We start from the raw sequence: 20,105 nt of genomic DNA, 5'->3' as shown, positions 1-20,105 counted from the left end.
AAGCACAGGGATGTCAGCATCATATTGTGGGGGTGCTTTGCTGCAGGAGGGACTGGTACACTTCACAAAATAGGTGGCATCACGAGGAAAGAAAATTATGTGGATATATTGAATCAACATCTCAAGACATCAGTCAGGAAGTTAAAGCTTGGTTGCAAATGGGTCTTCCCAATGGGTAATGACCCCAAGCATACTTCCAAAGTTGTGGCAAAATGGCTTAAGGACAACAAAGTCAAGGTATTGGAGTGGCCATCACAAAGCCCTGACCTCAATCCTATAGAAAATGTGTGGGCAGAACTGAAAAAGCGTGTGCGAGCAAGGAGGCCTACAAACCTGACTCAGTTACTCCAGCTCTGTCAGGAGGAATGGGCCAAAATTCATCCAACTTATTGTGGGAAGCTTGTGGAAGGCTACCTGAAACGTTTGACCCAAGGTAAGAAATTTAAATGCAATGCTACCGAATACGAATTGAGTGTATGTAAATTTCTGACCCACTGGGAATGTGATGAAAGAATTAAAAGCTGAAATAAATCCTTTTCTCTACTATTATTCTGACATTTCACATTCTTAAAATAAAGTGGTGATCATAACTGACCTAAAACAGGGAAATTCTATTGGGATTAAATGTCAGGAATTGTGAAAAACTGAGTTTAAATGTATTTGGATAAGGTGTATGTAAACTTCCGACTTCAACTGTATGTGTGCGTGCGAGCAGTTATGGGGAAGTCCTGCACATTCTATTCCTCTCCGTCTATATCAGAGGGACAAAGAGAGAATGTCTCAGTGACAGAAACAGCTGCTTGCTCATGGAGCCACACTCCAACACACACACAGTGATGGAAACAGTGAGTGCACTACTACCGCCTTCTCTTCGCCATAACAACAGGGCCAATTGAGACCATGAGGCTTCTTCACGCAAAAAAAACAAAGATCTGTTGATAATATTAGCAGCATGACAGCTGTGCTGCTGACTGTGTGTTGGGCCCAACAAAACCTTAAAACTGTATTTATGGTACAGTATGTTCCATACTATATCTGTTCATTTGCTGTCTACTATAGGTAACACTTAGCCTGGATAAACCAGACTTAACGCTGCACTCACTATTGTTCAGCATGGTTGAACCAGGCTAGGTAGCACTAATAGTACCAGCAGTGAAAGGTATTTCAGAGAGAGGATGTGAATCATGAAGGTGACGATTGAGTAATCTGTACTTCCTCCCTCATGAAGTGCATTTGAAGTGTCTGTACAGCTGGGGTGAACTCCCCCAAACATTCTTCTCACGTCCCAGCATTGAGTGAAACTGGATCTCAAATCTCAACGATGCTCAATCAAAATAGACAAATGTTAATGCACCAAGTAGTAGGTAATTGCAATTTTTGTTATTTCAAAGTAACTACCCAGTTAGCAAATATGGTTCATTGGAAGTTGGTTGTAGAAACAAAGCCATACGTTTCCTGACCAGTAAAACGAAGAGAAAAAAAACTCTGATTCCTTGAACGTTTTCTTGGGAGATTTTATTAACGCTCTGAGAACAGACATTTATAGGTTATTTGGAGTTTTTTGAAATACTTCCTTAAAACTTTTACTGAATGCTTCAATAAGACTTTTAATAACACTATTAGCTGATTTTGGATTAACTTTTTGGAACTTAAAGCACAGATAGGACACATGTAAATTAATTTCTGTAGGCATTAATCAGAAAAATACATTTCTTTTTTATCGTGACATGGCATCAGTGAGATTCAAACATTTGATCTTCTGTTCTCTATCCATGGAATAAATCCACTGCGCCACCAGGATTTTTTATGCAGACAAAGCTGTTCATTTGATTTATTCAAACAGACCCCATTTCAAAGGGAACAAGAACTCATTAGGATCAGCTGCGGCCAATTAGTGAGCACGGCCAACACACCTGAACACACATAACAAGAGAGGGTATACAAGGTTTTGTTGATGCTTATAGCGGAATGTACGTTTTTAAATAACATTCTTAGAACGTATAAACATTTTATTGTTTTTTTATGGAAAGTTTTCTTCATTTTCTGAGAACGTAATTGAGCTAATTGATGTTAATGTGTACAATAAAAAAAAAACTTTCACAGAATATTGCCAAGAATTGACATAAAAGAGAACCATACATTATCTGAATGTTCGGAAAACATCTCTTAAGTCACACCATTTTTGAGAACTTTCCCAGAATGTAGTAACAATATGACATTAAATAGATCCACATGGGAACTTGTGTGTAATGTTCTGTAGAAGTACTTAAATTCCTACAGAAGAAAGTTGTTTCTTAACATACTGAGATCAATTTGAGAACATGACTTTAAATAGAACCATGAGGAAACCTGTAGGAAACATTATGCTGAAGTACTGAAATGCCCACAGAACAACATTGTTTCTTAATGTTTCTGGAACAATTTCAAAACATTCCACGTGTCAAACCCATTGGAGAACATTCTTAGAACATTACCAAAATTGCAATTAAATGTTACCATGTTTGAACTTTTAGGAAACGTTCTATTAAAGTAATGAAATTCCAAGAAAATATGATTTTTTTTGTCAAGTTCTGTAAATGTGCTGAGAATGTTCCAAAGCCAAACATCTATCCTGCACCATTCCCAGAACATTGTGGGAAGGTTGTATACAAAATAACCATATGACAACCACGTGCTCACCAAGCTCTAAGAAACATATGGTTCTCAGAACATTATGTGCTAGCTAGGTATCTGCTAAATAATGGGCTGTAAAATAAAGGGTTTAAAGGGTTATTCATATAAATCACCTGTGTTTAATATATGCTACTATACTGACTATCTGGTGCCAGAGCCAAAGCCAAAGCCTATCTGAGGATGAGATACTATCGGTGTTCCATTCACTGTATTTCCATGCTCCAGAGCAGGCAAATGAAGCACGGAGCAGGGAGCACTGAACATGGGAGAGTATGGAGCACAGGAGAACGCTGAACGGAACATAGCCATATTCTCAATCTGGAGCGCTGAGTGCAGGATGGGATGTGGTGACATCACAATCACACACTGACCCATTGTCCTTGCGCTGACCCTACATCCTAAACATGGAGCCTGTCAGAGAGTATTGCTAAAAAAAATGGCTGCATTTTCAGTCAAGGAGGATGGAAAAGCAAGTCAATATCTGACTCCTTGACTTATTACCTCCTGGTAACCAGGTTTGGTTGGCCTCCAAAACATATGTCTACCAGCACTAGGCTCATGGAGTTGAATTAGAGAAACAGAAGTTAGGCTCGGACTTACTCTCGGTAAAGGTACAATCTGCAATAATTATAGTTACTGCTTTTCAATGATCAAATAAATGACAGATTGTGGCTTTAAGTCCTTGAGGAGAAAGGTTGAGCAGCAACACCACTGACTTGGAAACATCTCAATCAGCTGTGTCCCTCTGAGGCTGCCATGGGGCCATAAGCATTAGATCAGCGTCACCGATATGACAGAATGGTATAGTCTTGTTGTCACTGAAGAGAAGAAAAAATACCTCTACAGCTAGCTAGCTGATGTCAGCCTGTTGGATGCTCTTTTGTCGGTAGGCTAAAGGAGCAACCCTCAGTTATAAATTACACCCCTCCCCACTCTCACAAGAGTGAGGACGAGTCACTGGCAGTATTTCAAGAGGAATGACATGTTATTTTAACCACCTGTTGATACATGAAAAAAAGAGCTTCAACACCATCACCTTGCCTCTAAATCAATACAAAGCCCTGCCAAATTATTATTATTATTATTATTATTTTTTGCTTTATTGAATGTGTTTGAGAAAGAGGGCCAACAGAACACTCAATGCATAATCGCCATAAATGAGGCATAATTGCTAATTGTCCCCCATTGCTAATGCACACCTCTGCTCTGACTTGCGGGAAACACACTTTAAAGAAATGTTTTCAACATTCTCTCAATCTATTTATGAATTCCAAACACTTACCGGAGGACCTGGTTCTCCTTTGGGTCCGGGGAAAGCTCCGTCATAGTCTCCGTAGAAGTAGTCTGGATCCTCATATCCATAGTCGTAGCCTCCCATGTCCACATCGTAGGCCTCTTCCTGGTCATGCTCCTCTGAGGTTTCCACCTGGTTCTCCCGGTACAGGGTGGTGCCATTGGGTCTGAACTGGGTGTCCAGGAGGTGGTCAGTGGGCTGGAGCTGGGTGTTAGAGTCCCAAGGCCTGGAGCTGGAGCTGTTCCTCTGGCCATCCTTTAAGTGAGTTTGCTTGATAGGAGAGTTTATACCTGGGGTGTCTGTGGTGAACCGTTGGGGCCTCCTGGGGCTCCTCTCCTCCATGTCGTTCTCAGACTGGGGAGACTGCCTGGTTGAGCGCCTTGCTGGGCTGGATCTGGAACTGGGGGTGGTACTTCTGCGGGTGATTCCCAGGGCCTCCAGCCCACTGAGGGTGCCTGAGGACAGGCTGTTGTGGCCAGCAGTGACGGGGGTATGGATGGAGTTGAGGTGCTCTAGCAGAGAGCTCTGGGTCTGGATCCTGACCCCCAGGTGAAGCTGCTCTAAGGGGCTTAAATACATTGTTCCAGACCCCTCCAGAGAGGGGGTGGGGGCTGATCCGGCCGGGGTGGAGGTCTGCTGGGTGTGGGAGTCTACAGCCAACAAGGGGGGCACCACCATCTGGGACTCCAGAGAAAGAGGAATAGGAGAGAAAGCCAGGGAGCTGGAAACCTCCATATCCGAGCCGGGGGGCCATCGGAAAGTGTCGGCCAGCCGGCATTGTCTTTTAAGGTAGTCGCAGTAGCGCGCAGCAGCCTGGGCCAGGGGGTAGATATCCAGCTGGCATATGAGGCCCTGGAATTGGGCTGCTTTAGAGTTCATCCTTCCTAAGGTGAGCAGGCCTCCGGATCCTGACCCCAGCGTTTGTGACCGGGTCAGCGTCTGCTCTCTCTGCTGCACCGCTCCGCAGTCTGCATGGAACGACACAGAGCGTGGCCTCACGCCCACAGAGAAAGAGTGCTGACGCCCGTCGTGCACGTCATAGGTGAAGTAGACGGAGGTCTTCTCGGCAGTGTACACGACCACCTTCCCGGGCAGCAGCTGGATACCAAACTGCAGCTTGTTCCTGCTGTCACGCACGCTGAAAAGGAAAGCATTGTTCGCTCGCCAGGAGCTCAGGCTCACCACAACAGAAAACTCCTCACTGAGCTCCGGCGGGAACAGGCTCCCTGTGGGGGCTTCAATGTGGGCATCCAGGCTGAGTAGGATCCCGGCTCTTGGGGGTGAGGATGGAGGAGAGGGCGAGCTGATCCCAGAGGAGAGAGTCTCTCTGCTGCCGGTGAGGCCCAGCTGATGGAGGATATCGACACCTGTGGAGGAGAGAGGGGAGAGCGGTAAGTTAGACAGTCAGACCTGTGCAACATCTTAAAATCTTACAAACAGTGATAGGAAGAGGACATCAGCATCATCACTACCTCCAGTGAAACATGGTGGTAGTAGGGGATTGCTCAATGTACTGTATATACAAATGCTAGGGGAAAAGGAGGTACGAAAGGAGATAGAAGAAGAAGAAGAAGAAGAAGAAGAAGAAGAAGAAGAAGAAGAAGAAGAAGAAGAAGAAGAAGAAGAAAGAAAATGATGAAAAAAAGAAAGGAAAGCAAGTAGAAGAGGAACATGAAGTGAATATATAGGTGGAAGGTCTGATCAAGGCTCGGCCGCACTGACATCACAGATTACCTAGTCCTCCTCAGACAGCCAGGCAAGTGAGCCATGCAGCTGGGTTCCAAATCAAATCCAATTTTATTAGTCACATGTGCTGAATACAAGAGGTGTAGACCTTACAGTTAAATGATTACTTACGAGCCCCTAACCAACAGTGCAGTTTAAAAAAAAATACAGATAAAAATAAGAGATAAAAGTAACAAGTAATTAAAGAGCAGCAGTAAAATATAACAATTTATAAAGGGGGGTGCCGGTACAGAATCAATGTGCGGGGGCACCGGTTAGTTGAGGTAGTATATACATGTAGGTAGACGTATTAAAGTGACTATACATAGATGACAACAGAGAATGGCAGTGGTGTGGATGCCATTTGACTAGATGTTCAGGAGTCTCATGCTTGAGGATAGAATCTGTGTAGAAGCCTTTTGTACCTAGACTTGGCGCTCCGGTACCGCTTGCCTTGCAGTAGCAGAGAGAACAGTCTATGAATAGGGTGGCTGGAGTCTTTGACAATTTTTAGGGCCTTCCTCTGACACCAGCTGGTATAGAGGTCTTGGATGGCAGGAAGCTTGGCCCCAGTAATGTACTGGGCCGTTCTCACTACCCTCTGTAGTGCCTTGCGGTTGGAGGCCGAGCAGTTGCCATACCAGGCAGTGATGCAACCAGTCAGGATGCTCTCAATGGTGCTGCTGTAGAACCTTTTGAGGATCTCAGGACCCGTGCCAAATCTTTTCAGTCAATCTTTTCACGACTGTCTTGGTGTGCTTGGACCATGTTAGTTTGTTGGTGATGTGGACACCAAGGAACTTGAAGTTCTCAACCTACTCCACTGCAGCAGAATGGGGGCGTGCTCGGTCCTCTTATTCCTGTAGTCCACAATCATCTCCAGACAGGAGACTATAGAGAGAGATAGATGGTACAGCACAGTACTACCACACAACAATATATGTGCGTGTGTGTGTGTTTCAAACGGCCTGTTTGAATCAATCTGCCACCACAGATTCATGATCTTCTCTCCTGCTGAGTCATGAATTTCCCTCTCTCCCAGGTGATTCGTCAAACTACATGTCAGACCTGCTTAAACTGAAGTTCAGCAAGAGAACAGCGTTTAAAAAGTAGTTTAAAAAGCAGTGAAGCGTTTTCTCAGCACGGTAGCTATCTAAGCTTTGAATCAGGGTATAACATGGCTAAAGGAAGCATTACAAATGTCAACAGCACGGCACAATATTTTGGAAAAAGCATATGATATGACAAATGAGAACAAAGAGGTATTAAATATATTATGGACATTAGAAGCAAAAGGAATCAAAACTCAACGGCTTTACAGAAGACACAACTGTGTGTGTGGGGGGGAGGGAGGGAGGGAGGGAGGGAGGGAGGGAGGGAGGGAGGACAAACTGGCAGACTGATGTGGACGCTCAGTGGAATCCAGGAAATAGGAGAATGTCAGCGGGGAGATCCCGGGAAGAGTAGGAGAGGAGAAGAAGGAGGAGGGGTAGGAGGGAGGAGGAGGAGTTGGAGTTGGAGGAGAAGGAGCAGTGGAAGGTATTTTCATTGCTAATCCAGAAACACTAGTTTCCTTTGAAACAGCTCATACCCCCAAGCTCATTGAGCTGCTCAGGGAGCTTTTCAAAGACTGTTTATTGATTTGGCAGAACAGGAGTGAAGAGAACTTAACCAGCAGTTTGCATGCGCGCATGCATAAGATATATGGCAAAGGATATAGCTTATTTGGGGGCATGCAAAACCCACACTCACCACAGTAAAAAAAAAGAAAAAAAAGAGTCAAGAACGGAGACTGGTAAATAATCAGACATCAAAGCGGTAACACAGCTATTTTAGAACGACTTGCACATATACGACCTTGCGACCTTTCATCTTGGTAACAGGTCAAATGGAACAGGTGATAACTTATTTAGAAAAGCGTAGTATAAATGTTAACAGCAGAAATTTGGGGAGGAAGGGGTAACATATGGTTGCTGACATTTACCTTTGTACAATTTGTATCATTAAAACATTCACATGGAAACACTTAGCAAAAAGCATTATGGATTCAGCGATCATAGAATACTCTAAAAGTGACATTGGAGACCATTATCTTTGGAAATAGATCTATGCCTGAACTGTAAACGACATAACATTGTACGTATTTCGAAAAATGCCGTTTAATGAGCAACATTAGCTCACCAGTCAATAGGCTGAATAGTGATGTGATTTCCCACAGTCAAAGTCCTGCAATAAGAGCTATGATGTTATTATGTGTAAACTCTTCAGTTGTATTCTTTGGATGTCACCGAGTAGGCTGATACCACATTTCATGGACCCAAGATCCATGGGTAAGGTTGTACATTGGAATATGAATGTTCGATACACATAGTAGTTTCACTGGTGAGCTAATGTGGCTCATTTCACAAGTCCTGCAATAAGAGCTATGACGTTAATATATGTGTTAACCAGTGTTTTCTAAATTCAGTCCTGGGGACTTCTGGGGGTGCACATTTTGTTTTTTGCCCTTGCACTACACAGCTGATTCAAATAACAAACTCATCATCAAGCTTTGATTATTTGAATCAGCTATTTATTGCTCAGGCAAAAAACTAAACGTGCACCCCTTAGGGTCCCCAGGACCAAGTTTGGGGAAAGCTGATGTGAACTCTTCTGTGGATGTCACTGAGTAGGCTGATACCCCATTTCATGGACCCATAGGTAAGAATGTACATTGCAATATGAATGTCTAACACGCACAATAGACTGACTGGGGAGGTGACTGGGGAGTCCTCCAATAAGAGCTGCTATGATAATATGTGTGTAAACTCTTCACAGTTGTGTTCTGTGGGTGTCACTGAATCGGCTGATACCCCATTTCATTGATCCACAATCCATAGGCAAGGCTATACCGTGAAATATATGTATGCCCCCAATGCAATTATGAAGTCTAATACATACACAGTGAGATTTAAACTAATTTTTCCTTTGTCAAATTAACAAATGATTTATTTTGTTGAATTTATATAACAACATTCCAAACTTGTCAAGCATCATCTAGTGCAAATATGACATGATTACACTATTTGTATCCGTTTCAATGTGGAACCTTTATTTTGAAGGTGAACCGCAAATTCCACTATTGTGGCTAATCTTTATTGTGGCTAGCTTCACATACAGTGCTGGTCACTGTTGAAAATGACGTATCTACTGATTTCTGGCTTTTTCGTGTGGAGGCATGCATCAAAGACTTAGGTCGACTAGCTGCAACAAGGAACACATAGTTCAAATCAAATCATATTGTATTTGTCAAATTCACCGAATACAACTGTGCTTACTTACAAGCCCTTAACCAAATGCTTTAAGAAGTTAATAAAAATAAGTGTTAAGTAACAAAATAGATAAGTAAAATATAGAAAATAGAAAACAAAAGTAACAAATAATTAAACAGCAGCAGTAAAATAACAAGTGAGGCTATATATAGGAGGTACCGGAACAGAGTCAATGTGCGGTGGCACCGGTTAGTTGAGGTAATTGAGGTAATATGTACATGTAGGAAGAGTTTAAGTGACTATGCATAGATTATAAACAGAGAGTAGCAGCAGCGTAAAAGTGGGGTCTGGGTAGCCCTTTGATTAGCTGTTCAGGAGTCTTATGGCTTGGGGTAGAAGCTGTTAAGAAGCCTTTTGGACCTCAACTTCGTGCTCCGGTACCGCTTGCCATGCGGTAGCAGAGAGAACTGTCTTTAACTAGGGTGGGCTAGATTCTGACAATTTTTAGGGCCTTCTTCTGACACCCCCTGATATAGAGGTCCTGGATGGCAGGAAGTTTGGCCCCAGTGATGTACTGGGCCGTACGCACTACCCTCTGTAGTGCCTTCCGGTTGAGCCCGAGCAGTTGCCATACCAGGCAGTGATGCAACCAGTCAGGATGCTCTTGATGATGCAGCTGTAGAACCTTTTGAGGATCTGAGGACCCATGCCAAATCTTTTCAGTCTCCTGAGGGGGAATAGGCTTGTCGTGCCCTCTTTACAACTGTCCTAGTGTGTTTCGACCATGATAGTTTGTTGGTGATGTGGACACCAAGGAACTTGAAGCTCTCAACCTGTTCCACTACAGCCTCGTCGATGAGAATGGGGGCATGCTCGGTCCTCCTTTTCCTGTAGTCCACAATCATCTCATTTGTCTTGATCACGTTGAGGGAGAGGTTGTTGTGAACAAATATATTTGCTAGCTATTCATTGATCGATAAAGTTGATTAAAATGCCATTAACTAGCCAGCTGTCTTCAAACTGCTTGGGGAAAGCTAGCTAACGTTAGCTTACCCCCACCAACAGAGGTCACCTTCGCTACAGTGGCGTGTATTCATAGATGCTAAGAGAAGCCTCCCCAAAAAAGGTTAAAAAAACAAACAAAAAATACATAAAATATTTTATCTTTCGTCTCTCTGTGCTTCATATAATTTTCCTTCAATTCGTACGAGGCTGAATGTATCTCACAGGAGAAAGCATCTGAGTGAGCGAAACAGTGCCACTCTGTTTCTCTACGTGTAGGCCATCTATCTGATGCGGTCTGGTCCAAACAAGTATGACACTGTTGCCGCCCTTAGCATTGAAAGCAGGGGAAGCCAGCGAGCATCTGGCCTCCCTTGACAAAAAAAGTATACAAAATTAGCATTGAGCTAAACTGAGCAAACTCAACTGTGAATGGTCCTGGCGCACCAAAAAAATAAATGTCAAGGAAAGTCAGCATGCATTTTGGTGTCACTCCTTATCAAATTCCATTGAGAGTAAACATCATTGACAGAAAAACTTGAAATGTTGCATCTGGTTGTGTTGTTGTCCTGTACTGGCTAGTTAGCCAGCTAGCTAAAATTGGCCCTTTCCTAAATTAGCCATTGATGGCGATAGGGATTTGGACTTGTGGTTTTACTTATGGCCAATGATTATAACGGCAATTCTGATCCAACCATTAATTCATACATCGTTGTGCCCCTGGCCTGAGGGGATGGAAGTTCAATATGTAGCTAGATGTACAGTGAGGGAAAAAAGTATTTGATCCCCTGCTGATTTTGTACATTTGCCCACTGACAAAGAAATGATCAGTCTATAATTGTAATGGTAGGTTTATTTGAACAGTGAGAGACAGAATAACAACAAAAAAAATCAGAAAAACACACAAAAATGTTAGAAATTAATTTCCATTTTAATGAGGGAAATAAGTATTTGAATTAGCTGTGAAGTGCTAGGGCAAAAAACTAAATGTGCACCGATGGGGGGGGGATCAAGTTTGGGAAACACTGCCTTAGAGGTATTAGTAAATGCTTATGAACTGAATATAGCATGTGAATTTCCATTTATCAGCAACACTAACAAAATGGTTGAATTGTTTAGCAACATGTGCAGTAAATGCTAATATGGCTTTGGTGAGTAAAAGTACGTAATGTATTTGTCGTCATCTCCCTATCAGGCCACTGAATGCTGTGACATAGGCCTGGATGGCAACACATCTTCAAGCTGCCTGACTAAAGATTGTGGCCTTCAGTGGTACTGGAAAAACAAGGGCCTTACCTGGGAGTACAACTACATTCTCACTCCGTCTCACAGCAATGTTTACTGTTATTTTTTTGTATTTCTTATTTCACTTTTTGTTACGTGGAGTGGAACAGGGAAACCCAAGAGCAGACTCAGACAATGAGACTGGGATGAAGTAAGCAAGGTATGTATTGAAACACAGGGGGAAGATGGAGTGCAGGCCAGGGGAAGCTCGGGCGGTTTGCAGGAAACCAGGTGCGGAGGCTGGAGCGAGAGGGGTTGGGACAGGATCTAAATAGTAACAAATGACTATAAACGTAAACTGAGTGAGCAGAAATTACAATCTGGCAGTGCGGAAGTGGCAGGACTGAGTATTTGTAGAGGTCTTGATTATGGAACAAGTTGCAGCTGGTGGGGATCTGCTCTGACTCCAGCACTTGTCTCCGCCCACACACACACACACACACACACACACACACACACACACACACACACACACACACACACACACACACACACACACACACACACACACACACACACACAGGGAGAGGGAGAGAGCACTGGGGGAGTGGCAGCAGGTCAAGGAGACACCACAGGATGAGCAGTAGAGGGCGTGGCAGGAGCAAATGTAACACTTTTGTTTATTATCTACAGTTGAAGTCGAAAGTTTACATACACCTTAGCCAAATACATGTAAACTCAGTTTTTCACAATTCCTGACATTTAATCCAAGTAAAAATTCCCTGTCTTAGGTCAGTTAGGATCACCACTTTATTTTAAGAATGTGTAATGTCAGAATAATAGTAGAGAATTATTTATTTCAGCTTTTATTTATGTCATCACATTCCCAGTGGGTCAGAAGTTTACATATACTCAATCAGTATTTGGTAGCATTGCCCTTAAATTGTTTAACTTGGGTCAAACATTTTGTGTAGCCTTCCACAAGCTTCCCACAATAAGTTGGGTGAATTTTGGCCCATTCCTCCTGACAGAGCTGGTGTAACTGAGTCAGGTTTGTAGGCCTCCTTGCTTGCACACGCTTTTTCAGTTCTTCCCACACATTTTCTATGGGATTGAGGTCAGGGCTTTGTGATGGCCACTCCAATACCTTGACTTTGTTGTCCTTAAGCCATTTTGCCACAATTTTGGAAGTATGCTTGAGGTCATTGTCCATTTGGAAGATCCATTTGCGACCAAGCTTTAACTTCCTGCCTGATGTCTTGAGATGTTGCTTCAATATATCCACATAATTTATCTTCCTAATGAAGCCATCTATTTTGTGAAGTGCACCAGTCCCTCCTGCAGCAAAGCACCTCCACAACAAAATGCTGCCACCCCCGTGCTTCACGGTTGGGATGGTGTTCTTCGGCTTGCAAGCCTCACACTTTTTACTCCAAACATAACGATGGTCATTATGGCCAAACAGTTCTATTTTTGTTTCATCAGACTAGAGGACATTTCTTCAAAAAGTACGATCTTTGTCCCCATGTGCAGTTGCAAACCGTAGTCTGGCTTTTTTCTTCCTTGCTGAGCGGCCTTTCAGGTTATGTCGATATAGGAATCGTTTTACTGTGAATATAGATACTTCTGTACCTGTTTCCTCCAGCATCTTCACAGGGTCCTTTGCTGTTGTTCTGGGATTGATTTGCACTTTCGCACCTAAGTACGTTCATCTCTAGGAGACAGAACGCGTCTCTTTCCTGAGCGGTATGACGGCTGCGTGGTCCCTTCGTCATGACGTCCGCCGAAGTCAGGTCCTCTCCTTGTTCGGGCGGCACTTGGCGGTCGGTGTCGCCGGTCTTCTAGCCATCACCGATTCATTTTCCATGTGTTTTGTCTTGTTTTTCCTCACACCTAGTTTCAATTCCCTCAATTACTTGTTGTTTGTTTAATCCTCTGTTCCCCCCATGTCTTTGTGTGGGATTGTTTATTGTAGTGCTTGTGCACGTTCCCCGTGAGCGCACAACGGGTTATTTTTGTGCCCATTTATCTTGTTGTTCTGGATGCCATTGGTTTTGCTTAATAAATCTCCGGTTATTACCCAGTTCTGTTCTCCTGCGCCTGACTTCTCTGCCGCCAATTACGCACCCCGCTACACCCATGGTGTTTATACTTGCGTACTATTGTTTGTACAGATGAACCTGGTACCTTCAGGCATTAGGAAATTGCTCCCAAGGATGAACCAGACTTGTGGAGGTCTACAATCTTTTTCTGAGGTCTTGGCTGATTTCTTTTGATTTTCCCATGATATCAAGCAACGAGGCATTGAGTTTGAAGGTAGGCCTTGAAATACACCCACAGGTACACCTCAAATGATGTCAATTAACCTATCAGAAGCTATCTAAAGCCATGACATCATTTGCTGGAATTTTCCAAGCTGTTTAAAGGCACAGTCAACTTAGTATATTTAAACTTCTGACCCACTGGAATTGTGATACAGTGAATTATAAGTGAGATAATCTGTCTGTAAACAATTGTTGGAAAGATTATTCACAAAGTAGATGTCCTAACCAATTTGCCAAAACTATAGTTTGTTTACAAGAAATTTGTGGAGTGGTTGAAAAATGAGTTTTAATGACTCCAACCTAAGTGTATGTAAACTTCCGACTTCAACTGTATTTCAGCAGTACTACCAGTAGAGTTGGTATGTGTCTCTATGGATGCGGGCCTTACTAAATGGACTGTTTGAAAATGTTAAGAATAAAAAAGAAAAATTACAATTAAATGTAGTTATAAAAATGTGAATCACATTTTTATTTGGCGTACACCTGGGGGTAGCCCAGTTTGGGAATACATGCCCTAGAGCACACAAAAAACTATACATACCTCGGCCTAAACACAGGTAACTTCCACAAAGCTGTGAACGATCTGCGAGACAAGGCAAGAAAGGCCTTCTATGCCATCAAAAGGAACATAAAAATCAACATCCCAATTTGGATCTGGCTAAAAATACTTGAATCAGTTATTGAACCCATTACCCTTTATGGTTGTGAGGTCTGGGCATCCGCTCACCAACCAAGACTTTACAAAATGGGACAAACACCAAATTGAGACTGCATACAGAATTCTGCAAAAATATCCTCTGTGTACAACCAAATAATGCATGCAGAGCAGAATTAAGCCGATACCCACTAATGATCAAAATCCAGAAAAGAGCCATTAAATTCTTCCTCCACCTAAAAGTAAGCGATTCCCAAACCTTTCATAACAATGCCATCACCTACAGAGAGATGAGCCTGGAGAAGAGTCCCCTAAACAAGATGGTCCTGGGGCTCTGTTCACAAACAGACCCCACAAAGCCCCAGGACAGCAACACAATTAGACCCAACCAAATCATGAGAGAACAAAAAAATTATTACAAATTAACATTGAGAAAGGCCACCGTAGGCAGACCTGGCTATCAAGAAAAGACAGGCTATGCACACACTGCAGACAAAATGAGGAAACTGAGCTGCACTTCCTAAACTCCTGCCAAATGTATGACCATATTAGAGACACATATTTCCCTCAGATTACACAGACCCACAAAGAATTTGAAATATGGGAGTTGTGATAAACTCCCATATCTACTGGGTGAAATACCACAGCGTGCCATCACAGCAGCAAGATTTGTGACCTGTTGCCACAAGAAAAGGGCAACCAGTGAAGAACAAACACCATTGTAAATACAACCCATATTTGTCTATTTATTTTCCCTTTTGTACTTTAACTATTTGCAGATAATATGATATGTGAAATGTCTTATCTTTTGGAACCTTTGAGAGAGCGAGAGACGTGAAAGAGCCAGTGGAAGGAAGAAATGGAGGCTATTTGGGCTGTCTCTACCTGTATTCTAGGACCTGAGGACCAAGAGCATATAAAAAAGGGTTTTAAAAAAAAGAATGGGAAGAGGAGAGTAGCTCTACATACCAATAATAACACATAACAAAGAAGATTTCTTGTCCTTGATGATAGCGTAATGTCATAAATCACTTATTTTACGTAATATCATTCTCTGGGCAAGTTTGAACCCTAAAGCAATGGCAACAACAAATAGGAAGTACTGGCATTCTCCAACTCTACAACCAGGAGTCAGTATTCACCCTCCCTCTCAGATGCTGCCTGGTGCCAACAAGTGAAATGTCACTTGGTCCAACTAAGACCCATGCCTATCACACCCACACAAGCCCCCTGTAACACTCAAATCTTTGAATGGCTAAACTGTTTCCATTTGGAGGAAAGAACAGGCCATAGTAAACCAGGCTTTTGTAAAGCGACATCCCTTTATAGCTAGATAAGGTCACTCTCTCATCCACAACAGACGACAAATATGGCAACAGAAATGGCTAATGGATGCGGGGCAGACATAGGTTTGGTGTTGACTGTTACAACGTAGAGATGGAGTTGAGATGGGGGTGGAGGCTGCTTACCTTGTGCTCGGTAGTCTTCTTCTGCAGACAATGTGCATATTGACAGGAGCAGGAGGAGGGTTCTCCTACAGGGACAAACGACACAGTCAAGGAAAGGAACATGGGAAACAAATACGAGACATCCTTGATTTTGAGTCAATGGATCCGAGTCGCAAATCATACCTAAAGAGACAAGTAAGATGATAACCATCCAGCATGGATACTGCGCTCTGAGTCTTCATTATGACCCAAACATCTAATCATAGTTAGCAGCACTGCAGATTGTGACCTATAGACTACGGCCACTGGGAAGCAGTGTCTGTCCACACTGCAATCAGACCGGAAGTCAGAAATCAACAACAAACTAAACATTTCATGCAGCTGACACTGAGGACATCATGGTTCCGTCACAGCTGATGTACTCTGAACCGTGCGTCCCGATACTATTTGGCTGGAGAAAATGTGGGAAAGAAACTAAGGGAAAGTACAAGACCTGGGGTAACTATAGTTTCAATTATGCTTTGTGTGAAGTATTTTTTTGGGGGGACTACAACTATTTTAATACAGATACCCCAAAAAATTACTACTTTTTAAAACTATTTGAATAAAGATCTCCGAAAGTAACAAAACAATTGAACTATTAGAATACAGATCTGAGAAAGCAACTACTTTATAAACAATATTTGAATACAGATCTCAGGAAGTGACTACGTTTCATAAACTATATGATTAGCTGCCTTCAACTAATGGTGGGGTTGTATCTGGAACTGCGTGTTGAAGATAGAAATGAACAGAACACCTATACTATTACAATCTATCTGACAGTCGTAATTGATCTACACTATACATTGACAGTATATCTGAACATTCTGTAAATGTCCATTCTCCTGAATGATATTTTGTACCGCTAAGTATACATAAGGTGATGCTCACCTACTGTATGACTCTTTCAGCATGCCACTGAAAAGGTTGAAAGCTGCTATTCATTTTATCATACCTGAAAATATTGCAGAGAAATTCAAAGCCATTTGCAAACAAACAAAAAAGTTGGATGCTTAGCAAAAAACAACTTCAAACTTTTGTCCAGTGTTCTGGTTTCAATCACACACTATAACATATTTAAAGGGGTAGTTAATTCAGAATAGAAACTAACATGATTTTCCACCTACCTTGGCTGTAGTTGATTCCAGAAGGCAGTTTTTAGATATTTAGTTTCCTTTCAACACTTAATAGCCATATTTTGTTACCGTTACAGTTTTGTTACCGTTAGCATTGTCAACACTTAACATTAAACTGCTCTTGTGCTCGTGTAATAAAACTGCCATTACTTTTGGAGCAACATTTTATTAGCATGTTACATAATACTTTGGTAATTGCAATTTAATTGTATTTGTATTTATTATGGATCCCCATTCTTCCTGGGGTCCAGCAAAATTAAGGTAGATATATACAATCTTAAAAACATTACAATGAATCTCACACCACATATCTACATCACAAAATCTATGTGCATGTGTGTGTATAGTGCGTGCGTATGTTATCATGTGTGTGTATGCGCTTCTGTTCCTGTGTGTGTCTCTTCACAGTCCCTGCTGTTCCATAAGGTGTATTTTTATCCGTTTTTTAAAAATGTATCTGATTTTACTGCTTTCATGAGTTACTTGATGTGAAATAGTGTTCCATGTAGTCATGGCTCTATGTAGTACTGTGCACCTCCCACCATAGTCTGCTCTTGACTTGGGGACTGTGAAGAGACCTATGGTGGCATGTCGTGTGGGGTATGCATGGGTGTCTGAGCTATGTGCTAGTAGTTTAAACAGACAGATCGGTGCATTCAACATGTCAATACAAGTAGTGATGAAGTCACTGTATTCTCTACTTTGAGCCAAGAGAGATTTACATGCATATTATTAATATTAGCTCTCCATGCACATTTAAGGGCCAGCCGTGCTGCCCTGTTCTGGGACAATTGTAATTTTCCTAAGTCCCTCTTCACAAAACTAGGACCTGTAGCAAATGCCCTGTTTATAGCGTTGTTAAGACTGCAGAGCAACACTTTATTATGGACAGACCTCTCCCCATCTTAACTACTGTTCAAATAAAAACCGAATCGTATTTGTCACATGCGCCATTTAGACTGCATGTGACAAATAAAGGTGTAGACCTTACCGTAAAATGCTTATGGGGGGGGGGGTCAATGTAAATAGTACAGGTGGCCATTTGATTAATTGTTCTGCAGTCTTATGGCTTTGGGGGTAGAAGCTGTTAACCTCTATGGGATCGGTGCCCCCCGGGACAGTTGAGCTAACATAGGCTAATGTGATTAGCATGAGGAAAATTTCACAGGACACAGACAAATCTGATATGGGCAGAAAGCTTACATTCTTGTTAATCTAACTGCACTGTCCAATTTACAGTAGCTATTACAAGGCAATGTTCAGAGACTGCATTCACTGTAAACACTGCATATGTTGGCTCAATCGGGAATTACCTTTATATTTCTAGCACGCAATCTGTAACACTTCAGTGATACAGACTGAATAGAGCCCTTTGATTCCTTACGATGGCTCAATGAAGGGGAAATCTAAGGGAAGAACAGAGTGGAAGCCAACAGTACATTTCACTTGGCAAACAAGGCCAAATCCACTTAGCCCTTGTTTATAATCAGCATAAGGAAAATAAAGGGAGGCAATTTTCCTAACTTAATAATGTTTCATGACAACTGGCAGAATGTGATTTAGTTAGCAGCGACATTTAGAGCGATATTGTTTATGTGGCTAATTGGCAGCCCCCTTAGATAATCAATTAGTGGCAACAAACCATCCATAGCTGTTGATCCTCCATAACTCTGGCATCATGTTCCCTCCTATAGGCTACACTGAACTCAACCACAGTGCAAACACGTTAATCCAATGGTTCTAGTACAACTTCACAAATGTCTTTGACAACATATCATACATTGGTATCAACTGCTAAGGTATGACAACTGCTAAAGCTTTGGATCTAGGGCTGTGATGGTCATGGTCAGTCTGCTGTCCCCACATGCTTCAAGATGGCCACCATTGTTCCTGTACCCAAGAAAGCAAAGGTAACTGAACTAAATGACTATCGCCCCGTAGCACTCACTTCCGTCATCATGAAGTGCTTTGAGAGACTTGTCAAGGATCATATCACCTCTACCTTACCTGACACCCTAGAGACCCACTTCAATTTGCTTACCGCCCCAATAGATCCACAGACGATGCAATCGCCATTGCACAGCACACTGCCCTACCCCACCTGGACAAGAAGAATACCTATGTAAGAATGCTGTTCATTGACTATAGCTCAGCATTCAACACCATAGTACCCTCCACGCTCATCATTAAGCTTGAGGCCCTGGGTCTGAACCCTGCCCTGTGCAACTGGGTCCTGGACTTCCTGATGGGCCGTCCCCAGGTGGTGAAGGTAGGAAAGAACACCTCCACTTTGCTGATAATCAAAACTGGGGCCCCAAAAGGATGCGTGCTCAGACCCCTCCTGTACTCCCTGTTCGCCTATGACTGCGTGGCCACTCACAACAGTAGTAGGCCTGATTACCAACAATGATGACACAGCCTACAGTGAGGAGGTGAGGGCCCTGGGAGTTTGGTGCCAGGAAAATAACCTCTCATCCAACGTCAACAAAACAAAGGAGCTGATTGTGGACTTCAGGAAACAGCAGAGGGAGCACCCCCCTATCCACATCGACAGGACAGCAGTGGAGAAGGTGGAAAGCTTGAAGTTCCTCAGCGTACACATCAATGACAAACTGAAATGGTCCACACACATAGACAGTGTGGTGAAGAAGGTGCAACAGTGCCTCTTCAACCTCAGGAGTCTGAATAAATTTGGCTTGGCACCTAAAATCCTCACAAACTTTTACAGATGCACAACAGAGGGCATCCTGTCGGGCTGTATCACCGCCTGGTACGGCAACAGCACCGCCCGCAACCGCAGGGCTCTCCAGAGGGTGGTCTGCCCAATGCATCACCAGGAGAAAACTACCTGCCCTACAGGACACCTACAGCACCCAATGTTATAGGAAGGCCAAAAAGATCATCAAGGACAACAAACACCTGAGCCACTGCCTGTTCACCCCGCTATCATCCGGAAGGTGAGGTCAGTACAGGTGCATCAAAGCTGGGACCGCGAGACTGAAGAACAGCTTCTATCTCAAGACCATCAGACTGCTAAATTATGTTAAATAGCCATCACTAGCACCTTAGAGGCTGCTGCCCTATATACATAGACTTGGAATCACTGGCCACTTCAATAATGGAACACTAGTCACTTTAATAATGTTTACATATTTTGCATTACTCATCTCATATGTATATACTGTATTCTATCCTGCTCGCACAAATGCTCGCCCAAATATTTGCATATTCTTAATTCCATTCCTTTACTTTTGATTTGTGTATATTGTTGTGAAATTGTTTGATATTACTGCACTGTTAGAGCTAGAAACACAAGCATTTCACTACACCT

General features: G+C 42.7%; 1 protein-coding gene across 2 annotated transcripts in view; it reads right to left on the bottom strand.

Annotated features, from left to right (window-relative positions):
• LOC115192252 (collagen alpha-1(XXIV) chain) overlaps positions 1 to 20,105 on the bottom strand; it is a 183,011-nt gene that overhangs the window by 145,646 nt on the left and 17,260 nt on the right. For both annotated transcript variants that reach the window (XM_029750545.1, XM_029750544.1), the window contains exons 3-4: positions 15,618 to 15,682; positions 3,956 to 5,334 (exon numbers count right to left, since the gene is read on the bottom strand). In XM_029750545.1, coding sequence (XP_029606405.1) covers positions 3,956 to 5,334; positions 15,618 to 15,682 — 1,444 coding nt within the window. The remainder of the gene's footprint in view (positions 1 to 3,955; positions 5,335 to 15,617; positions 15,683 to 20,105) is intronic.

This window comes from Salmo trutta, chromosome 4 (genome assembly GCF_901001165.1).
Source record: "Salmo trutta chromosome 4, fSalTru1.1, whole genome shotgun sequence".
In the NCBI taxonomy this organism is placed as follows: domain Eukaryota; kingdom Metazoa; phylum Chordata; class Actinopteri; order Salmoniformes; family Salmonidae; genus Salmo; species Salmo trutta.
This window is presented reverse-complemented; position numbering and strand designations above follow the sequence as displayed.